This window comes from Pterocles gutturalis, unplaced genomic scaffold (genome assembly GCF_000699245.1).
Source record: "Pterocles gutturalis isolate BGI_N339 unplaced genomic scaffold, ASM69924v1 scaffold3048, whole genome shotgun sequence".
In the NCBI taxonomy this organism is placed as follows: domain Eukaryota; kingdom Metazoa; phylum Chordata; class Aves; order Pterocliformes; family Pteroclidae; genus Pterocles; species Pterocles gutturalis.
Genome location: NW_010117746.1, coordinates 35,758 through 59,556, shown reverse-complemented (window position 1 = coordinate 59,556; position 23,799 = coordinate 35,758). Strand labels below are relative to the sequence as shown.

Genomic DNA, 23,799 nt, shown 5'->3' with positions numbered 1-23,799 from the left:
GGAGAGAAACGGGTTCTTCTCCAGGCAGAACTTTTCAGGGAATCGCTTCCTCCAGGTAATCTACTAATAATCAAATTAAAAATCAAGACAAGTTACCTACTGACTCTTGTGTATCTTGTAATTTTTTTCCTAAGACCCGGCTGAGTGTCACAGAGGAAGCACTGTTTGATGCCGTTGTTTACTTAATGCTATCCTTGTGTCTCATCTGTTTCAACATCTCTGTCCAAATCCCTGGACATTTTTTTGTTTCCTGGATCATGCTGATGTTCTGAAGAAAAATCCCAAAGAATTTAAGTATAATTTCACAATGTTCCATTATTAAGGAAGGATAAGATTTATCACTGGAATCTGACGTGTATTTTCCAGATTATATTTACTCCAACAACTGAGAAGTTATTTCAAGCAAAACAAGACTCAGTAAAATGTTAAAAAGAAATACTTTGTAATTTAGAAACAGAGTTTGATCTCCAAGTGATAAGGTGCCCATTTGCACGTGATGATTCAGCTCAGCCGGAAAACGATTTTTTGTAACGGACACGAAAAGGGAGTTTCAGACAGATAAACGCCAAAAATAATTCTGATACATCTAATAAAAATTCCTCTAAGATAGATTATCACACTCAACTTACTGTACTGCATGGGAAAACGTAATTATCAAAATGTTGCAAGCCTGAACTGATTTTTTTTCTTGGTTTATGGAAATTCACATCGTCAGATAATGTTTTCAGCACACTTGAATTTAACAAAAACATTTGGGTTTATGATTCACTTGTACTGTAGAATATGTAAGGTTAAAAAGGCATTGTGGTACAGACACGCAGAAAGTAAGGTTTATAGTTACAGGGTTCATGATGCATTTGATGACTCTGACACTGACCTTGCGCCCCAATCATGTCCCAGCTTGGCAGCTCCTCACCATACGAATTAACAACACATTAATACAGTTCATTTCCTGTCTCTCACGGGGGACTATAATGGAGATCAAGAACAATTCTGTTCACTAATAAGCCTGTGCCCTCAGCACAAAGCTGTCTGCTCTGCTGTCCTGCAGTCCTGTAACATGATTATTATGAATCCTGACCAAGCAGAGCTGAGAGGTCCCGCTCACCACGAGTGTTGTATAACATGCTGGTAAACAGCTCAGGGAGCCAGTGGAAAGCAGGCAGCATCCTAACAAACCAGTAAGGCCAGGAATTTGCCCTGCTAAGCAGGCGTAGGAGGAACCCACATGAGAGGATGAGGACAGTCTCCACGCTCCATGGGATCTTTGTAGCCACCAAGTTAGAGAAGCTAGATCACATTCAAGTAACCCTTAATCTGCTGTCGGTAAATCACAGGACTGAATGGCAATGCCCCTGAGTCCCTGAAGGAGCCAGGATGAGATCCTGCAGAACCGCTGGCCAAGTCACGCAGCCTCTCATTGCAGGTGATGTGCCAGCACCCCTGCTCCAGTGCAGACCCTGGCAACTATGGCCCAGTAATGACCAGTTCGACTTCTTTTTCAAAGCTATAACAACACACATTTGGTCTAAAGCTTTCCATGTACAAGGCAGGCACATCCCTTTGAAACGATTCCCCTATCATTCTCTTTCATGTTTTGGACTCACCATTGATGTTTACAGCTGGCAACACTATAGACATCTTTGGTCTTCTGGTCTTGTTATGCGTGGTGGCTGGCAGTAACAGGTGGTCCTGCAAAACAGGGGAAAAGAGGCGTTAAACCTGCCCTGGAAGTACAGAGCTGGGAGAATTCCTTTGTGTTCTATCTTGCAGGCATTCCACATAAAACTGTTTATGACACCTTAGCAAATCCAAATTGTTGAGGGAGTCTTCCAAAAGTCACAGCAATTGCTCATGCTGTGCAACCAAGAAGAAATCCCTGTTGCACGGAGCAGAATATGAAAAAGCCTTGATCATGTGGAAGGAGATGGAAACTGCTATCGGGCCCCTGTTCAACAGAGTACTTATGTATATGATTAATTTAACTTGACTTCAATGGCATTTAAACATGTGGTTAAGGGCTTTGCTGAACTGGAGCCTTTACTAGCAGCACTGTCTGCTTTCTACATATAAATGTCATCCTGCTGTATCTGTGTCAAGCTCTACAGCACTCGCCTCGTGCAGCAGAGCTGCATCAGTCCGGGTTGTGACGGGGTGTGGAATACCAGCTCTGCGACAAAACCTCCCAGGGCAGTCTGATGGCAGTGTGCTTCAGCAGTTTATCTCGGCTGGGAGGTGGCTGTGTGCTGCTGTAAGACAGCAGTGTTCAGCTAACTGCCCTGGGTTTTAGCTGCGGAAACTGCGTCTGCAGGAGGTGCTCTGGACACAGACCGGACCTGCAGGGAAACATGCAGCCTTTCTGCAGGTTTTCTGCTGTTGCTGAACTCCGATTGCTCAACTCGCAGGCTGGGAAAACACGGTTCCTCCCTTATCAACACAAGTAACAGACTGGAAAGCGCCAGTCCAGGCATCTCCCACACTGCTGCACTCTGCTGATCCTGATGGACCAGCAAAAGCCCACGACAGCCAAGGGAAGCTTCCCGTGCTTCTCAAAACTCACCGTCCCTGACGGAAGCTGCTTCCCTGCACCAGCTCAGCACACAGCCGGCACTCTCAGGGAAGCGTATTTGCTCTCTCTCTCTGTAATTAGGAGCAAAAGGCTGTGCTTATAGAATTGACAGATTGAGTTTAAATTTGTAACTCAGGCTCTAAGGGAAACAGAAACCTGCCAATCCCTAAGTATCTTTTACAGGCGCCACAGAACTGATGGGAAGGTTTATTTTCCCAGCCCCTGTTTCTGCCCCTCTCCCAATCCCAGCAATGCCAGATTCACGCCCAGCATCTCTGAGAGGAACAAAAGCCAGCAGGTGCCACCACGTCACACACATGGAGACCAACTCGTTAAGAAGTTTTTGCAACTGTCCCAAAACCAGAACCAAGGATCTGCCTTTCACTGTTCAAGTTCCAGACACCATCTCACACGGCTAAAAGCAGAAACGAGTTTGATGCTCTCATCTAATTTCATGCATTCCCATTTGAAGACTCCCACGGTATTTCACAAACCTGGCACTCAGGAACTTTTCAAGCAGCTCTCCGGCTCCCTGGTTAAGGGTAAGAACAGGCACACAAGCATCCTATCTTCTTGGCAGACCGAATTAGACTTCCTTCAGGACACAGCTGTTAACTTCTTAATGTCAGGGTAACTGTATGTTCCCCATTTTAATATCTGAACACCGTTATATCTAAGATTCAGGGAGCTGAGTTACACACCAAGCTAGGTGTTAAATATATGAAGATATTCTGTAGATACACTGCAGAAGTATCACTCTCTTTTCCCCACTAAAAAATCCCCCAAAAACCCAAATGACTGACCATGAGAAGAAAACACTCCTTCAATAGATGACCATAATTAAAAACATCTTGGCACCAAAATTATAAAACCACTCTGGTATCATTCTCAGACTACATATGTAATTCCCATTTCGTTTTTGAACCACTGAGATTAAGACAACACTCAGTAAAGACAATGAACTTCACAGAAAAACTGTTCTTGCAATTCAGTGTTCCCAAGGGAACAGGCCAAAGATAAGACGTCCATTAAAACCGCATTTTGCAGCAATGTCCTTGTCGTGATTTGATGGCTATTTTTAACATCGCTTAAAAAATGCTTATCCTGGTTTTCTTCTTTTTCAATGCTTCTGAGGGTCTACAACACCCTTACCTAGCAAAACAAGCACTGCATAGATTATCACCTGTGAATCACTACAAGTAGCTACTTTTTTTTGCTAATATATCTAAAGATTGGTACATAAAGTGATGCTGGCTTAGTTTTGCTTATAATGGCACCCTTACCTGCTGTATGTATAAAATGTATTAAGAGCTATCACAAAGGCTTTACAATGAGAGTACCTTTACAGAAATAAGCAGCGGTGCCATGACAAAAATGCCAAATTTCTGGATAGCAACAAAATAAGGAAAAACTTGCAAAGTTCTGTAATTACCCTCATTCTACACTGAAAGCAAAGTAACTATCATAAATATTTTGCAGCTATGAAGTATCATAAATAGTTTGCCTATAGTTTAGCTACCTACAACATTCTCGAGCCCCAAAGTCTTCAAATAGTCCACAACTTTTATTTGAAAGCAATACCTAATTACTGATATGCAACATAAGTGAGTGCACGGATTAGTGATTAGGAAGAAATTAGACATTCAGAAACACTGTTTGAATGCATTTCTAAAATGTAAAATATTTTCTCCTATCCTGTTCTGAAGTATGCTGAACTGCATCCCAGATGAGTGTGTGATGCTATTACTCATCCCTAATTTTAAACATTAGACCAAAAAAAAAATCAAAAATTAAAATGCTGTTTGTGATATTAACACATGGTATAAAACTGAAAATGAATAAAAGCAAATCTTGCAAGTCAGCATCTGGCCCATGAGCATGAATGTCAACCAGAGGCAGAATAAATCACAACTACTACCCAACAACAGATGGCCTTGGCTGGGGCCAAGATTTGCACTGAGATGAGATGACAATTTAAATGGACGACGCAGACCTGAGACTTCTGGCAGAAGGACTGGAAAAATATCAGCCTGGAAAGGCAATATTTCAAAGGAGACCCCAGCTTCAGCATTCTCATTTTGCTTTTGATCATCTCTACAGCTCAGTGATATTGAAGCCAGATGAGCCGCACTGATAGATAAATATAGATATAGATATTAAAAATCCAGCCACAAATACGTTACCTTAATTTAGTAAGTTGGGATACAGAAACACATTTTTTTCCTGGGGATAAAGTCTGAAGCTGTTACTTGTTAAACTTCTGATTAATAATCACATTTATTGAGTCCTTGCCCCCACAAAACATTCAGGACACTGTATTGTTAGAACATAATTGACCAGAGTTGTAAACACTTAGAAATTAGGCACCCCTATAGAATGAATTTCCTCATTGAAGCTTTTTACTCTGCTGGCTAATGCAGTGCTTGCTGATCTGCTTCTGGACTCAACAAGCCATGGAACTGCAATAAAGATTTTTAAGGCTCCTTACATAAGATCAGTGTTGTCAGGGCTCTAACAGGGATTAAGTGTTGGAGCCTCTTCTATCTCTAACCCCCACAGTCAACTGGCAATGGAAGTCCTCTTCCACTGTGATAGAACATTCCAAAACTGGCTGTTCCTGCAGCTTCAGCCTGAGGCTAAGGACATGTGGCATGGTTTTCAAAGTCCCCACTACCTAGGTGCATGAAAACTTGTGAGCATCTTACCTTTCATTTAAAAAAAACAGAAAATAATTGTTTGTAATTCTCATAGGTAAAGGACATAAAGAAAACATCATCACTGCATACCATGAAGTTTCATTAAACAGGGAGAAAACACGCTAGTCAAGGGTCGTTTTAATTTTTTTTTTTAAACCACCATGATTTCATAAGCCAGACTCTCGGCTTTTAAATTATTAGAATTGGCAATATTGCTTGTTTTGGCTTTTGCAATGCGTGTCCCATCAGCAACACTGTACCCCGCAACAGCCTGTGGAGCAGCGTGCCACCTTCCCGTGGGCAGTCTGCGGAGCTCCTCCTCCACTTCTGTGTGCTTGGAAGAAACACAAAGGAATTAATCCTTGCAGCATGCCCACGATGGAGGAAAATATTACCAGTGCTATGGGGAACGTTTAGAGAAGATGTGCACATATTTGAGGGGTACCTGAGTGACATGGGACACAAAGGAATGGATTTCCAAACCCGCCAAGGCTCTGCACGCTCAGCATGAGGTGGCTTTCCTCCTGTCCCTGAGGTTACTATCTGTCAAATCAATTCTCCCAGATTTTTCTTACCTTCTTAGCTGCTGTGCTTAGGTACGCATAAGCATTTTTCAGAAGCCTTTTGCAGCGTCTGGAGCAAAAGCATTACCTTCTAGAAAATAATTAACCTAACTTGATTTAAATGTGCTTTGTCATAGTGTATTTAGCACATCTGCCTATGCAAACACCGTTTCTCATGCTGCTGAAGGGCTGGCCATGCCTCTGACCCTGCCCAGGCGTTTGGAGCATGCACCCTGCAGAGTCCAGATGTGATCCGTGTGGGAGCCATGACTCCGCTCCCGAAGACAGGCCCAGCCTCGCTGCTCACAAAGACTTCGTCAAGATGTCCAAAGGAGCCCTGCTCTTCGTTAAGAGATCCATCTCGGACAAATGAAGGATAATCTTTTTAAAAACAAGTGACATTTGTTACTTTACAGGAATAAAAGCTCTGAGGAGACTGGATTAAAATGCCAAAGGAAAACCTTAATGTGCTGTTCTCGTAATTAGCCTTGACGAGGAGATTTGATCTTTACCCCTGCCCTGGAGACCAGCTATGAGCTACAACATTGCAACCAGCAAAGACAGCTGCTGGAGCAGGGTGGGCAAAGAGAGCTGGGCGCCTCCACATGCCAGTGGGCACTCTGGCCAGGCAGCTCCACAAGACTTCTTACAGGAAACAAACACTGCAGCTGGGCATTTCTTCATCTCTGTTCATGACTAAAAGGTCTCTCAGGAAATCGTGTCTCAATCTCTTCCAGCCTGAATCTTCATGCTGTGACTCTTAGGACCGCATTACAACCGCTGCCCATACTGGCTGGGGAGCTGCCTCCATCCCCCTGGAGTGCTGGAAGCTTCCCAAAGCCACCGTGGGTACCATTGTGCTTTAACAGTGCTACGTTTGGCAGCCTTCAGCATGTCCTGACAGCTGAAAAGCTTATCTATTAACTATTTGACCACACCTAGTGGTCTCAAGATGAAGCAGGTAGAAAGCAAGTGGGTTTTTTTGATCATAAAAAATTGTGCATCAAATCCATGTATTGTCTTTCAAACCTACTTTTTCTAGACATTGTCAGGGATTTCAGGTCAATGAGATGACACTGGACCTTCTTTAGAGATATGCTTTTGGCCATACAAAGAGTGAGAAACAAAAATGTGCTTTTCCCAGGCCCAAAAAAATGTACGCAATTCCAGCCACTGCCCTGGACAGGTCCTCTAAGGAGCTGGACTTTTTTAAACCCTGGGCTGACAGAGCCAATGAGCCACCTTTTCTTTCATAAACACAGATTTCACACTTTTTGAACATTTCAAAATAACTGTTCCAGGCTGTCTGGCCAGAGATGCGATGTTTCTGTCCTGATCTCCTGCACAGGTCCCCCAGCCTGTGCCCAGCAGCATCGCAGCTATTGGCACGCGACTTCTAACCGGCAAACAGTACTGGTGAAGCTGGAACTTTGTTCTCGGGATAGCCAGGGCTGGACTCCAGCAGCTCTCTGGACACAAACGGAGGCTGTTCTCCAGGGAAGAGAGCTTACTGCAATGCATTCATGGCCTAGGGGCTGATTCTCGTTTACCCCAGCAGCTCCTGACACTGCCAAGCACAGAGCACAGACCATGGTGTAAATGAGAATCAGGTCTTGGCATATCTGTTTCTGGTTTCCTCTGTCAGTTCGAAGAGGACGTGTATGAAAGTTTACAAATTTGTAGAGGAAATGGCTCTGTAATTTCACTATTGATTCGGTTGAGTGATGGCAACCATATGGTGTCCTGCGGATATAGCGCTGGTCCACCCGAACACGCCAGGAGCTCCTGCAATATTGCTTCTGCTACCAGAGGACACCAAACAGGGCAGTAACTGCAGAGGGGAGCATGCCTCTGAAACTACTGCTGTCCTGCCAGTTCAGTCTGACCCTCATATCTGAAAAGCATAGGGATGGTTTTAAGAGCAGAAAAAACCCAGGAAACCAGTTAAAACCTCTACACAAACTGTGACTCATAGCCACAATACTTGCTCATTATACCATGAACTGCAAAGCTGCCTTGTTTCTAAAGTCGATGTGTCTTTTTCTTTTTTTTATTGTTTAAAGATAGACCTTATAAATCCAAGTGGATTTGCTCACCCCATCATAGATCCTTACAGGGCATCCACGACACGCAAAGATGAGTATGGCAGTGAGTGAAAGATGGGATAACGACTGCAAGGAACACATAGAAAACCCACAATAAAAATCCACAAGGTCTCAGCCTCTCTGCACCGCCCCTTGACAGCCCACCCTGGAAGGCCCCAGTAGCTTTACTGCTTTGGGATTAACAATAATCATTCAACTTAATTGTAAAGAGTACCAGTTCTGCATATATTAAACTTGAGGTTAGCTAGCATATATTAACGCAATTTGATTTTGCACCATCCTAAAGAAGAAAGTTTGTACCCGAGAGTTAACTCCCAATCCCTAATCAAAGAATTTAACTACTTTTCCAAGTTTTAAGCCATTTTGAGGGGAGGGCCCAGACTATCCCGTAACAGGAAAGCTCCCAGAAGTAGTGGGAACAGAGCTTCTTTTTCTGCTTTTATTTTTGCCAAAACTGTTCCTATTCACACCGACACTGTTCCAATCCCAGCACACAGGTGGTTTTTTACAGCCTATACTTTGCACACAGCAATGAAGTGATGAGATATGCTTTTTATTTAAGCATTTTACCAGAAATAGCTCAATCCCACAGTCAATAAAATCTCTTGTAGTGTAAGATTACACCTTTCTGACATTCCCAGCCAATTTTTATAAATAACACCTAGCTGCGCTCTGGAACACTTTCTGGTCACTGTCCCTGCAGAACAGGGAGTTGCTCTCCAGTTAAGTTCCCACATGAGAGACCTTTTAATGAAGAAGTCTTTAGTGCCTGTTATTGTCAACTGTGCTACTGCCAGATGTGACATGGCCTGGGCTCCAAAACTAACCTAACTGGAAAGCATCTTGCTGTGAGTCAGAGAGCCTTGTGAAAATCCCAGAGACCTCAGAGGAATGGAAACTTCACTCTGTCACAAGCCTCCTTTGGAGGAGTTTCCTTCCTTCTCTTCCCTTGCCTGTAAGCAGGGCTCAGCTCTGGAGCTCAGCACTAAGTGTTTTTTCAGTGTGGAAGAACCAGTGGCAAAGGACCTCTTCTGTGTTAAGAACTAAAAAGGTTACGGAGACTACTAAGGATATGGAGACCTGCTGTCAAGTGTCTTCCAGCCACCAATTATTTTCAGTTACTGTTTTAGGGATTTTCTAATAAAGATGTGACTTCTAGATATTTAGTAGCTATTAAAAGATTCCTCTTCCATGGACTTTCCCAGCCCTCTCTTTGAATACATGTAAACTTACAGCATCTATAATGCATTTTGACAAGAAGTTCCACAGGTCTACTTCTATTGTATGAATTACTTTCTTTCCTTGGTTCGAACCCATGTCCTCCTAGCTCAATGTGCTGTCGTTTGTTTCATTTGGTACCCTGCTCAGTTCCCTCTAGGTAGAAGATCAAGGTTACAGTTGAAAAAGCAAGAATAAAAATGCAAGAGAACCTCATTACTCCATCAAGGTTTGAGAAGACCAACACAACAACTTTCTAACAGGCAACAGACTATAATGCAAAGTATTACTTAGATGCACCAAAGGCAGCTGTAAAGCAGATGTCATATAAAGGTGGAAAAAAATTACATAATACTCAGTTTTTCTATTTTTGTGGTTTACAATCCCTTTATTCAACTGCCAAGGCCAAAGAGGAGGGATTATTCCTTAGGATGACACTGAAATATGCTGGTAATTAGGTATCTATTAGTCAAACAGAATCTACCCAGTGGCCTCTGAGAAGGAATCCCATCTCCCTCCAGGATGCAGAACACAAGCACACTTACAGAAGACAGGCCTGCCAACCTTCCATCCTACCGAAACATCCAGCTTCATCCTGATAACAACGTGCCATCAGCTGCACAATGACTGGCTGTTCTCACCCTCCCCACTCCTCTGCAGATCCCTCCTTCTGGAGTTACCCAAGATGAACCTGCCTCATTTCCATCCGAGCTTTGAGTCTCACTTTTGACTTGCAACAGATCCTCAGTAAGAGGCACTAAATACAATCAGCCTTCCCCTGGGAAGAGGGAACACTCCAGGAAATCACAGACAGCAGAAGCTGGCATGGACATATGTCAATTGGGCATGCCATGAGGTACAGCAAAGCCAGCCCAAATGCCATGGAGAGTGAGGTGAAGGCACCCCCTTTGGACTTCATTTCTACCATAAATACATTATTCCGTGTAGTTTTGTCTTTTTTCCTTTGTATAGGAAAGAAAAAGCAAGGCCATGTGAACAAGAAGGGCACAGGACAGAGACTGGACAGAAATCCAGCCAGTTAAACTCATCTGCAGAACTGCTCTGCAAGTCCTGAAAGTAAAGAACAATGCATGCATGTGCTCTGATGTCATTTTGGTTTGGCAGCACATTAAAAAAAAAATTCCTAAATGCAAAGTAAGAGGATGTGAAGACCAGAATTCTACGTTTAAGTAAACAGTTTTGATTTGGTATAGGAAGATTTTTAAGTGCTTGAAAACACTTTGATAATTTGTGTGTATTTGTGGAAATTAGCTGAATTTCCAGATAAACTGGAAAAGATATGTGTATATCAATAGCTGACTCAGTTCTGCACTTCTGTGAAGTAAAAAAAAAAAAAAAAAAAAAACCCAGCTTGTACTGGTGGAGAAGCTCCTCCAGTTATCTTTGATAAGGAACTGATTTTATTCTAAAGGCTCTCTCAATCAAACTAGCATAATAAAATTCTAAAAAGCTTGTTCCAAATTATTTGGAAATGATGTTTCTCTGCCATTTTCTGTCCTTCCCATGGGCTATATAAGTACAGAAATGCAGTTTATCTGTAACTCCCAGCTGAGCCTGTCAATTATTTTTGTAGATTTTACGAAGTTGTAAGACCCAAAAGGAATTAATTGTTTTATTACTACTACCCATAAAAAGAAATTCCCCTCCTTCTCTAATTCACTGCAGCAGAGCTCTGCTTTTGCATAGCATCTGCAGGCTATTAGCTTTGCAACTGCGATCTGTAATTGCAAAAACATGTAATTTAGGTAGGGCATGTGAATGAGGTCCAGGAAAACCAAAAAGGATATAATCCAGATTCTCTGCTGCTCTGACAAAATGTTAACCCAAAGTTTCTATATTTGCTTGCAAGACCTCAGGTCTTCTACATAAGACAGATTCTGTATTGCCAGAATTACTGCCCAGCTGGAGACTCAGCCCCAGCAGAGCACACACTATACAAACTAGAGTGGGGAATGTTATTACACACACACACACCCCGCCCCCCATATTTCTACTGTTCTGCCCTTGCAGCCCTGCCACAGAAGCAGAGAGCCAACCAATGCACAAAAAGGATGTGGTTTCATGGATATGCTCCTTGGACCCAGTACCATGAGATGGACTAGACTGTTAATCCTGATCTCACGCTAGATCAGATTCCCCATGAAACAGAAGCGGGATGGGCAAAAATACATTTATATCAGGCTTTCTCCAAATGCTGGATCAACACACCATTGAGGTTTAAAATCAATTTGTGAATGGGGCTGTCCTCTGCTCTCTCTTCCGACCGAGTTCAAAGGACAGTAAGCACTAGAACACTTTGATCTCACTTTGTGGTGAGAGTTCTTCAGAGCCCACTTGGCAAGGCCACGGCCAGCCACACACGGGGTCGGCCACAGCCTTCCTCCACACCGGGGCTGGACCAGCCACCTCCTCTAACCACCATCCTAAGATCCATAAGGATCTTGTGTCAGAACTGGAATGGTCTGCCAAGATCATGCTTCTACCTTACTCTTTCGCGGTCTCACCAACGTGCAGGCCACTCATGGAAAGACCGTATGAGAACGATGCTGATGACAGTCGGGGCGACATACACGTGAGGAATGCTCAGGAACAGCTACAGAAGTCCAGGAAATGCCACGCAGTCTGTGACTGAACACTCTTCTGACAAAACAATTTCCTTTCAAAGCAGAAGAAAGAATCCTTTCCGACAGAGCAAAAAATGCCCATACATGCAGGTAGTCAGCAACGCAAGAGAACTTTAATATCCTAACCAGAAATGACTGTCAGGTAGAGTTCAGGCTTTAACCTTTCTAAAATCAAGGCAATTAATTTGATCATAGTGTGTTCAATCCTACAACACATGGCGAGAGATCCTGGTTTGAAATTACTGTCTTCTTGCCTTCTGCAGCAATAGAAATAATTTATTGAAATCTCACACTGAATCTGCACACAATGTAAGACAGCTGCAAGGCAAGAAGTGGATCACCTGCAGTTGTCAGTGTAACAGTCCCATTGTCCGGGAAGGCTCAGCCAAAGAGCCAAGCAGCCCAAATTTGAACACAGATGCGGGATTCAGTCTGAAGGGCAACCTTTAGATAATGGATCCAGATGATGTTCTCATGAAAAGAACAATCGTATTTATTACTAGTGCACAGGTGAACACACCTTTAAAGTTCTGGACAGCAGTACTGCCAGACTGCAAAACTCTTATTTTACAGAAGCTGCTCACTTTTCCAAAAAGTATGCACCCATTTCCTCATACTGGACAAAAGGATCAAACTGGTCATTAGCCCAGATACTCAGCATGAGCAGACGCGCTCTTGAGCTGAACACCTAGCATGGGATTTATCCTAAAACGTATTTTAGTGTCTGCAAAAAGAATACATGTCCTTTGTAGCCAGCATATCAGGTACTGGATTCAAATCTGCTTTGAGGGAATGACATTTGGCCAAGAGCAACTTACATCTCACAGTCACTGTGACTTTCTCCCTTTTCCTCATCCATCCGCGGGTCTGTAGTTGGTGCTAGCTTGCTGGCAATACATTCACTGGGGAGGGTAAGGCATATGGAGGAGGAAACACAAAAATTGAAAGCAAGGAGTGGCAAAAACCAGGAATAGCTTTAAAGGCTAATGACAGGAGAGAATAAAGTAATAGTCTGAATTAAATTCTAGGGCAAAATCATTGTTAAAGTTATCTAAAAATTATCCCAGTTCTGCAAAGTAAACTGCTGCTCTGCTGAAGGTTCCAGTCACCAGGGAAAGCCAGAGCTCAGTAGCAGAGGGTGCTCCTCTGCTTGCCGCTGTTTGCCCGTGACTGCCCAGGAGCAGACAGTGGCAGCCTGGCTCTCATCTGCAGCCAGAGAGATGCTGCTTCTGAGAGCGCAGCAGATGTACAGGAAATTAGCAGCAACAAATCCTTCCTAACTGTAGAAGCTGAATCAGCTACACAGGCATACATCAGAAGAACTGGAAAGTCTCTGTTAGAAACACTTGTTATCCCACAACTTTCTGGAAAAAGCAACTGACGATGAGTGACGTCTCTGACCCCCATCCTTTAGCTTCCTGTGCTGAAGGTACCTGGATATACCCCATAACCTCTCCAGGGGTAATTCCTCTTCACTGAGGTGGAGGTATCGCTTCCCAGCAGTGGCAGGAAATAATATTTTAGGTCGCAGGCAGAAAGGTGTTTTATAAATAAAGGCAGTACTTCCAGTAAACTGCCTTTGACCTGGTTTTAAAAATGTAGGTCTCCTTTGTAGTGTCAGTATCTGCTGGCTAAAGCAGCTTTAGGAGCATCTCTCTGAGGAACCTAAAGAAATGGGCGCTCTTGCTCCTCTACTGATCCATCATTTTCCCTCCTCTGAATTCACTAAAGAAAATGGTTTCCCTCTCCTTCCACATTCTGCCAAAAATGAATAGAAGTGTGACTTTATGTAAATACAAATGCCACTGTCAAAACGACAACAATAAAGCAAATGAGAGACCCAGAAAGAAACACAAATAGATAACAAGGAAACAAATGCTCCTCCCAGTCAGCAGCGAGGCTGCATTTTTGCCTGAATCCCCTAGATTTACCCAGAGCTCAGCAATGACTTCAGCTCAGACTTGGGTGGGTCTCTGTACGTCTTGGCAGCAGAGCCAGGCAAAGTTCCCAGGCAGCCGATGGCTGGACGGTGGTCTGGCACACTCGAGCCAGGGCTGGTGCTCCAACTCCAAGCCGCCTTTTGTTTTTCTCAAAATGTCAGTTCAGAGACAACAAGGTTTTAATATCGAGATGCGGTGGCCTGAATCCAAATTTGACGGCAGTGTTTTAATCTGTGCAATGTGTCTTGCATTACAGATGCTTGTTGGAAATATGTTTCTCATTCTGCAGATCCCAGGACATCTGTATGGCTAAGGATTCATCAACTATTGATAGTTTCTTCTAATTAAAGAGATATTCAATACAGCAATATTAAAGAAGTTGTCACCTCTGTTACTAATAATATCAGTTAAAACAAGCGACCATGAAGATGAAGCTTCCCTTAATTTCTTTGCCTGTTAGTTTGCTTAACTTGTATTTACCCCAACCTGGTGAGCTTCCTCCTTTTCACATTTGCAGCTAAGTTTCACTTCTAAATCTCAATTCTGAGTCCAGTTTTGTTGCCAAGCGCCTGCTCTGTTTGAATTTCTAGTGTTCCTGAGGAAGACGTAAATCAGTTCTAGAAACAGACTTCATTTTATAAGGGGAAAAATGGCTATGAAGATTTTAAGTTTTTTCTCCCCCCAAAAGAAAACCTCAAACCAAAACAAGACAACAACCTGATGGAAAATTGTCTTAAAAGGCATAAATAAGTTACATCATTAACTCACAGTTGGTGGCAAAAAGGATCTGGATGCCTGACATAGGGTATTCTTCCTTAATCACTCTCAACCTACCTTACAAAAGTGCCCTTCAGCGTGGCTGGGCAATCCTACAGGTGGCTGAGCAACCTCACCCCCATGGCCACCCTCCCTCCCGCAGCCCTTGTGCTCCCTGCCAGCCTCTGGCAGTTGCCAGACTCTCCCGCGAGTCCCCTGAACTCTTCAGGTTGTTTTTCTGCCAACACAATAAAACGGCTCAAGGACGGACCTGACAAGAGCATGCATGACCAAAGAAAACATTGACAACAGGAACTTTCCTTTCTGGTGGTGGTAAACTGTTTAATTGGCTCACTGGTCCTTACCCTAAAAAAATCCTGGAAGCTGCTCATAGAGCTAGGGAAGAGAAGAAATCATCCGATTCTGAACAGTGTGAGAGCACAGCATTTTTTTTTGATGACAGCGCTGTAGGAACTCATACAAGCCATCAAACCTTGCAGCACTGCGATGGAGGCACAGCACTATGTGCTTTTCCTGACCAAACTGGCAGCTTCCTTAGAAAAAGCCTTCTCTTGTGATAACAGCTGTTTACTTGGATCCTGGTCTGAAGCCCGACTGATAAACGGGTGTAAACTGGTGCTGGAACATCACACTCCTTGTCCATCTTGTGCCTGTGCGTGTGAGTAACTGCCTGTCTGCCGCAGAATTGAATCAGCAAGATCACAGGCACGAGATTAGATTAACGAGAGTGAAAGGTCAGCGTCAGGAAGGTAAAAATGTAGGGAGATGTTTGCTTGCACGCTACTCAAATGACGTATCAGGCTACATCTTTCAGGCTGGGCTGTCTCTCTTCCTGGAGAGCAATATGTTTTCTTCTGTCAGTACTTGCCAACTCTCAACCACATTTAAAACATAATGGGTCCAGCAAATAGAAGCCTTTCATCTCCCCACTTCGGGTGAGATTAATTTTTTCCAGCTTTAGCTGTCTGACAGGGTTGTCTACGTTCCCTTTAAAATCTACACAAGGAGAGAGGCACCTCTGGAAGAAAATTCAGTCCATGCAATGGTAGGTGTTTGGGATAGGTGGGAAAAATTGCGAGAGGCTTTTCCGCCTCCGTTAAACGGAGAATGAGCCTTGCGCATTGTTTGAGAATTTGTGGTGCCTGGTCGCCCATAAAGCAGCAACAGCAGTCTGTGAAATGATTTAATAAAAAACCCAGATGCAAAGGAGTTAAGAAAACCAGAAGTATTAGAGGAACACTGCAAATCAAGCAAATCTAAGCCAAATTTGCAGATTGCAGCCAGGGCACTAAGTAAAGTTTTGCCACCTTCTGTTCAGCATTGGTGAGACCACAGCTGTAATACCAGGTAAAGTTTTGGGTCCCCTTCTCCTCTCCTGGGCAAAGATGGATGTTTTTTGCCAGGGAGTGCAGCCCTGCAGTGGGTCACCACAGAGGTGGAGGGTCTCCCTGTCCTTTGAGGGTCTCCAGCCTTGGCTAGACCAAGCCACAGCTGATCCGATCGAGTGCTGACAACAGTTACACTGTGGACTAGAGACCTGCAGAGGTCCCTCCAGCAAACATTCCTATGATTTTGTGAACACTCACAGTTTGAGTACAGTTGCTAGCAAGTGAAAAACACAATGGCAACACAGCACAAGACTGTTACTGGATTTGTACAAAATGCTGTTCATGAAGGATTATTTAGAAACTCTGGTGCCCAGGAAGATGGTGCCAGTGACGCCAACCAGAAATGAATGGGTGCAGCTCTCTGCCTTTACCTGCGCACTTCTTACTTGACATGTGCCTCTAACGTAAACATTCAGAACTATAATAAATGCTTTTGCCTTCAAGTATTATAATTAAATACATTTTGCTTGTGAAACAAGAACTCTCAAGCTAATTTCAACATTTTCTGCCAATATCCTGCAAAGTATGATGCAACCATATCAGAGAACCACAGAAGCCATGTTTTCATAAATGTGGGTTTCAAAAATGAAATGCCCAATTGACAACATTTCACCAAGCCACTAGAGTTTCCAGCTTTTCTAACTACTTCCAAATACAGGGGACTTTCAGGTCAAAGAAAGGCTCCACTGGAATTCTAATCATAGAATGAAGATGTGAACAAAGACGCATAAAGGTTTTTAGATGAGTACATCAGTGCACTCTTAGACACTGAGGGTACAAAACTGTGGCACAATAACAGATCTCTCTATGCGGATAGCACCAAATGCATGGGCACCTTTTAAATCACCCAAACCATGCCCCCATGTGAACCCTCCCCTCTTTTTCTTACTACTGTAATGATTTTAATTCTACACAAAAAGATTGAACATCTTGGACTCACCATCATTTCTGCAAAATATCAGAGCGGTACTGAGTGCCCTGAAGGCACTATCCCCTAATCCTCTGCTTCAACACAGCTGGAGGACCACTCCGCTTGTAATGAACCAATGTCATACGTGTAGTCTCTATTCTCTCTGTTGCCCCAGCCGATCAATACCTAACAGACCCTCAACGGGAGGGTACACAGAAGAGCAAGAGCCTGAGGCTACTTCATCCTGGTGGACGTGCTCCCTTTCATTTCCATTCCCTCCTGCCCTCTGAACCTCTCCTGGCTCTTCAGAGCTACCCCTGACCTGCACAAAGGCAGTGTGAACTCCAGGCAGTCCCCGAGCTGCGGATCATTTCCCTCTCTCCCTCTGATCACACAGAAATGTGTTTGTAAGCATACCAAAAGCACACACAGCCCTGGAACAACTGCACATGCCAGCACTGGGAGGGAAAGGCGGACAAGGAGCACAGCAATGCATCGTTTGGCGGGTCAGATTCAATCCCCTAATTTCATACAAGCCAAAGCAGCTGCATCAAGGCTTTGTCAGGGCGTTTTCAAACAGAAAAAGCACTGCAAGCAGATAAAGGTGATTTGTAACAGAATCGGACAAAAGGTGCCACAGTGAAGGTACAGGGTTCTGGGTTTATTTTCCTGCTTTTAATCCAGACCAGCCTTGTTCTTAGGCCTCTGTTTTCTATGCGAATTAAGTTACTGGAAGTGACTTCTATAAGCAAAAGAGGTAAATTCTTAAATCAACTACTGAGATCTGGAGAGACTATTTAAGTCCTATGGGCTGTCAGTTTTGATCCACGTGAAGAGGTCCTAATCCACAGGAAGATAACACACGGTGATGGCTGTAACTGCCAGGAGAGCAGAGGAGGGACAGGAGTGCTGCAGGGAATTAAATGCTAACTATTCTTCTCCCTGACAGGGTCTGCAGCCCTACTCTCCTGTTTACAGATACACATGTACAAGAGAATGAGACTGAGGTACATACACACTTTTTACACGTTTGTTACATCCTTTTGACAGGTCATGTGCTGTGGATAAAATCCTCATCCTGGACTGTCATACCAAACCAACACTAACCAACCCTACACTGAAATGGAAATATCCCATCATGACATTGCAACAGCTTACCCTGCTGCCGTAACGCTGCCTTTTCAGTGCTTGTGTTTAGCCTGAACCTAAAGAGTTCCTTTCTGCTTGTGTAAATGCAGTTCTTTACACTTCCTCTTATTTGCCTAGCTCCACAATTAACTGCTTTTGTCAAAATTTTACACCAAGATACGTGCTGCATCCATCCTTTTTCTCCAAATTACAGAATGTTTATGTCCTGTTGCATTTTTATACACTTCTTTTTTTATGCTGGTGCTTTGGAAACTGAGCTTAAGAAGTTAGGAAACTTCTTGCCTACACTGTATATGGCACCCTGGTTGCCCACCGGTGAGTTACAGCCCACAGCTGGTGAGCAAATACCAAACAGATGGTTTAGCAGAAGCAAAGAGGAACCTGCGGTGTATTGCCCTGATGTCCAGGAGATACCCTTCTGGAGATGCTGGCCCCAGACTACCTGACAGAGCAAAATGGGTTTTTTTGGCCTCATTTTCCAGTAGTCACCTGCCCAGTGATTACCCACTGACTTCCCAATGCTGGTGAAAAACTCCGGGTCTGAGCACTCAGGACTGTTCTTAGAAAGGAGGAGAGCTCTGCGCCAGTTTCCTGGAAAGGAGCTGAAGCAAGGGCCTCCCAGAATGCTAACAAGTGACTCACTCAGGAACCTCCACACTGGCCAAGGCCTCGAGGAAGGACCCATCAATGAGGAACAGCTTGGCAATGTCCACTTCTAGAGACTCAGAGGAGAGAATTGTTTAATGCACAGGAGCCTGGCTGGACTCACACCAAGAGACAACAGGCTCTGTACCTTCCTCGCACAGAGCGAGCTCTCAGTCTGAGCACAGCTTAAGATTGTTTTCCTCATATTGGGTATCACCTCTCTTTGAGATGGCTGTCACTGCAAGCCTTATTTTGGATAGTCATGAAACCAAGGCACAACAATAATCACTTAGGCAGTGCAAAGCTTAGCGGAGCTCTGCTAACCAACTTCCCAGGGCAGAGCCCCATGGGGTTTAACAGATCCTTCATTTCCACCCAGGACTATCGTGGTACACATGCTGTTTGGGTGTTCACACACCCCTCCCACATAGCTTTGCCTTCTCATGATGAGTATTTTCTAGTGCCGGAATTATTCACAGGCACATTTTAACATTTGCAATCAAAGCACAAAGAGGATTTCCTGAAGAGTGGTTTCCAGCATGAAAGACCTCCTCGCAGCTTAGCCCAAGATATTCCAAATTCTGAATCACTGACCCAAAGCCAGATAGTTTCCATCAACTATGCTGACAAAAACTGGAGGTCATCCACCTGCATGGTGAGGAGCAAGCCATACCCGGCATGAAGGAAGATAATCTAATTCTCAGACCCATCTCTCTGCTTCAGCTATCAGAAACAGAAGCCTACCCTACTGATTGCTGGTATGAAAGTATATTTTAAAAGAACAAAGTGGTGAGAAGCTGTTATGGACACAGGACTCTCTAAAAGAGTGTTCAGCCATAGAGCGTACACTCCTGCAACAGCCCCATCCCATACTGGGATAAAACACAGGGAAGAAAAAGACTGTACTCTGGGCAAATGGCTCTACTGCTTTCTAGGATTCAGAGAAAGGAGATTTAAGTGCCAAAGAGTCTCCTAACTTGTCTTAGCCCTTTACGAGAAGCAAGTGAATTTCTGCAGCTACTACTCTGTCTTTCCATTAGCCATCCTGGTAGATAGACCACAAGCCACCATGAGTACCAGAAGTAGAAAACAAGTTTTATGTTCCACTCTCAGTTTCAAAGGCAGTTACAAGTTCAAAGCCAGTTTAAAGATAAAAATGTACAGTTAATTCTATCACACTTCTTGTCCTAGGAGTGTACGTGATTTAAAAATAAAACCTGGAAGCCACAAGTGTTCTGTTTGGTCCGGTGGGAGGTGATGATAATCTGTACACACTCATAATACCACCTGGACTCTTACTTCATAAAATAAGCTTTGTGTGCTGTCCAGCTAAAAACCTGGCAGAAGGACTAAATCAAACTGTAAGCAAATAACTTCATCTGATCAGAATTAACTCTAGAAGTGTGCCTGAGATTTTAAATAATGCTCTCAAATGTAATACTACAATGACTAACATTCGCTGAAAGGTAGGGTTTCTATTGTGGACACAAACGCTACTTAATGAAATCAAGAACATCTCAATTTGGCACATTTTACTTTTATAAAAACTTTGTCTAGGGCTGTCAAGATGTGAAAACTGAAAATGAACAGAAAAAAATCAGTAGTCTGAAGCTGTGAAAGCATGAAGTCCAACTAATAAAATAAGCATGGGTATCTTATAGCAAGGCAAATGAAATATCATGAAGGTAATTTTTTCATGCAGAAGCTCATTACTACCAAACCCAAGTCAATGCTTTACTGGCTATGGCAGCTCCAGAGTTGAAGATACCATTTATATATTTATACAGTTAGGGCTTGGTCAGCAACGACTCCATAATTAAATACTGCTACAGAGCAAGAGCCCATCGTCCCCTTCTGGGAACTGTTCAGAACCATCTAAGCAAAATTTTCTTCAATGAATGCCACGCTATCACTAAAGAAAAAAGCATTATTATCTGGCACTATTAAAGTATTATTACTGCATTATTACACTTGGGTTATTTCCTGAAGGAAAGGAGCTGCTTCAGAGCGGTATTTCCACTGCCTGCTCTAATTGCATGCACATCACTTGTTTGTGGATGAACTCCTGTTCCTCCTCACTGTGTTGCCAGCAATTGTCTGTTCTCCGTTCTTATTAAGTGAGATACCGCTGTCACTTCCTTTCCTGAGACAATTCCCACACTTCCCAATTATACTTCTCTAGCTTATGTCCACACCAATTTCATAAGCAGTGGGTCTTTTTCAGAGGCTTTCCAAAACCAACAATCTTCCTTTATTTCTTGCCCACAACTCTTTGTGTGTCAGGCATGCAGCACATTTTAAATACATGTATACTATTACTGGTCACGTCTGTCTGCAACCCGTTTGGGCTTTGGAGACATTTTTTGCAGTATGTTTTATTTTCACTATAATTATCTGCAGTGTATGTTGTCCTTCCAAATACTAGTTTAAAAATAACAAAGTATTAGTTAGGCCTGGGACATATATGGCTGAAAGAATTTCAGTGACAGCATTAATATGATTCATGAAGTTCCAGCAACCATACAGAAGACAAACAAATAAGGACTATACACACAAAACTCAAGAGTATCTTTTGCTCCATGCCAGACATATTTGAGTGAATTTTCTGTCTCTGCTTATACATCTGTCCTCAACACCACATTCATTCTCAATTTTATTTGGAGGACAGTGGCATTCAAGGGGACCCAAGGAGATAAAAATCAGAGCCACTAAGACTTTGCTTCCAAAATGTCTCGGAGATCTAGGAACAGAACAAGCATTTCCAAATGAAACAAACCCCACTTGATGTGACAGGCATTACCTCCCTTCTCAGAAACGCATTTTGCATTCTTGGTCTGGTCCCCGCTAACCGCTGTTTGCATCTGGCTGAGCCAAACAGCTGCTGCCCAGGAGAGGCTACACCGCAGCTGGTACTTGCTGGCTGCTCCGCTTTGGCTTCCACTCACTACACATCCAAGGTGTCTTACTGCCTGCTTCCTCTCTTCCTTCTCCGCTCAGCCTGCTCACTCTCCACAGCACACACACAGCCTTTTGCTGCTTCACTCCTGAAGGTATATCCTCACACGGCAACAAAAACTCCTAGGCGTTGCAGAGTGACAACAGTGAAAAATAACGGAGGAACCAGAGGCTCTTCTGGAAAATACTATACAGCATTGATAGAAATGTTTTTTAAATCATTGCTGACCTTTAGCTGCAAACCTAAAAAAAAAAAAACTTCTTCTGAGCTTCTTGTTACTTAAACCTGGAGTTGTGTTGTTCTCTTATGTGGGTATTTGGATAAACCCAGGATCAAGGTAAGGTCTACAGACCAACACATTCTCAGACTTACTTTTCGATCATTAAATTTCTCTCTGGAGGTTTCTAGATTAAGCAAGAACAGCTCAAAGATGCTACCAAAAGCAACATCTTCCCCAGCTGAGTAACCAGAGACCACAGAGAACCCTTCTCCCACCACCTCCCAGTCCCTTCTGACAGCCAGATCTCCCCTGCTCCCCACCCACCAGAAATATTCCACATCAGGGAGGATGACAGTTTGAGAAAGACCAAAAAGAAAGCTTGCTTCACTGTTTTCATAGGACACCAGGGCTTTATGAGGAGAAAATTCTCTCTGGCTTGGAGAGAATCCACAGTTTAGGCAGAAGAGAGGGAATTTGTGACAAAGAATGCAGCAGGCCAGGCTTCATTTTCACCAGTGACACTTGGATGGAAACAGGAGGTTTTCATTAATGGATTTTCAAATCTGAAAGTCAAATGAGCCATAATTTGACAGAGGCTGACTCGCTGAGCTCAGGGCATGCTGAAGCACAGTCACACACACTGTTTGCTTTCTCAAAATTTTCCCGGGAGGCAAAGGTTGGCCTCACAGAGAGGACAGGCTAAAGGGTGACCTCTGCTTTGAAAAGGACAGGCAATTTTATCATGGGTACTACCACCCATACTCTCCGTTCTTTCAGCACATATTACTCTCAGCATCTGTATACAATATAGGACGAGATCTTACAATCCTACAGTCCTGGGATAAAGACATTTTTTCCTCTCCATAACTAAGGTCAGGCTCCCCATGGAGAAAGGGGAGTTTGGAAAATCTTTCGAAAACCTGCATGTTCACTTTCAGCAGTTGCAAACGTACCGGACTCAAACATATAAATTAGCTACTGTGTCTCCAGAAGCAGCAGGATTATGTGAGTCCAATCCCTGCATTTTATCTGAATGGAATACCAAATCATACATTCCAGCCCATGGAAATCCACAAAGTCAACAGCAGAAAACTTCATGGTCAGTAAAAACCACTCACTGTCACTATCAAAGAAAGAGGAGAAAAGTATAACTTAGGACAGAATTTCTGGCTATGAAACGTCATCTGAAGCTGACTTCTTACAATGCAGTTTTGCCTGCAGGATGCAGATGGCATCAAGAGTGCAGTGAATGGGAACCTTTGCTCTCTGAATAAATTCAAAGTATTGCCAGCACCGTGTGTGCGGCACAGCACACTACTGCTACACAAGAAAGTCAAAGCCAGGCATTATAATATTTTGCTGTCTGAAAGTAATATAACACCCCAAATACAATTAACACAGTACAGGCTTATTACCAACAAAAGCAAAACACAACGGAGATATTTTTATTCCTAGCACATTGAGCATTCACACAAAGAAAGAACAAAAGTTCTGATTTAAATTTGGCTTAATCACTTCAGTGAAAATTTGTTTGCAGAACTTGAGAAACCCTTAAATGCTCATTGCAGACATTGGCTTGTAGGACCAGAAATTCACATCCATAATAATACATGGTTTAAGTGCCACAGCACTGAAGCAGAAATTTACAAAGTGAAATTCTGGTCCTATTGAAGTTGGGAAAGGCTTTCCCACTGATTTCCATAGAGCCAGCATCACTCTAACAAAGAACAGCCAGAATCACCTTGCAGTATGTTTTTACTACAATATACTGTAAGATATTGTATATGTGCTGCATTAAATTTAATCAGCAAATTTTCATATCAGGACACTTGTGCTTGGAAACAAAGAGATAAAGTAGTGAGAGGGAATGTTGGTGCCCTTCCAAATTTCCCAAACAAATCAAATTTTAAACAATGCTTCCTTAAAAACAGTAAGTACACTCTTACCCTAAAAAATGTCACTGTCCTTAATAAGCTTGCAGAGATGTCATCAAAGAGTCATGGACAGAATCTTCCAGG

The 23,799-nt window shown here is 43.2% G+C and overlaps 1 protein-coding gene across 1 annotated transcript in view; it reads right to left on the bottom strand.

The window, feature by feature from the left end:
• The window catches only part of ATF6 (activating transcription factor 6), a 73,857-nt gene that overhangs the window by 15,954 nt on the left and 34,104 nt on the right, over window positions 1–23,799 (bottom strand). The window contains exon 13 of the mRNA XM_010075889.1: window positions 1,608–1,692. Within this exon, the coding sequence (XP_010074191.1) occupies window positions 1,608–1,692 (85 nt within the window). The remainder of the gene's footprint in view (window positions 1–1,607; window positions 1,693–23,799) is intronic.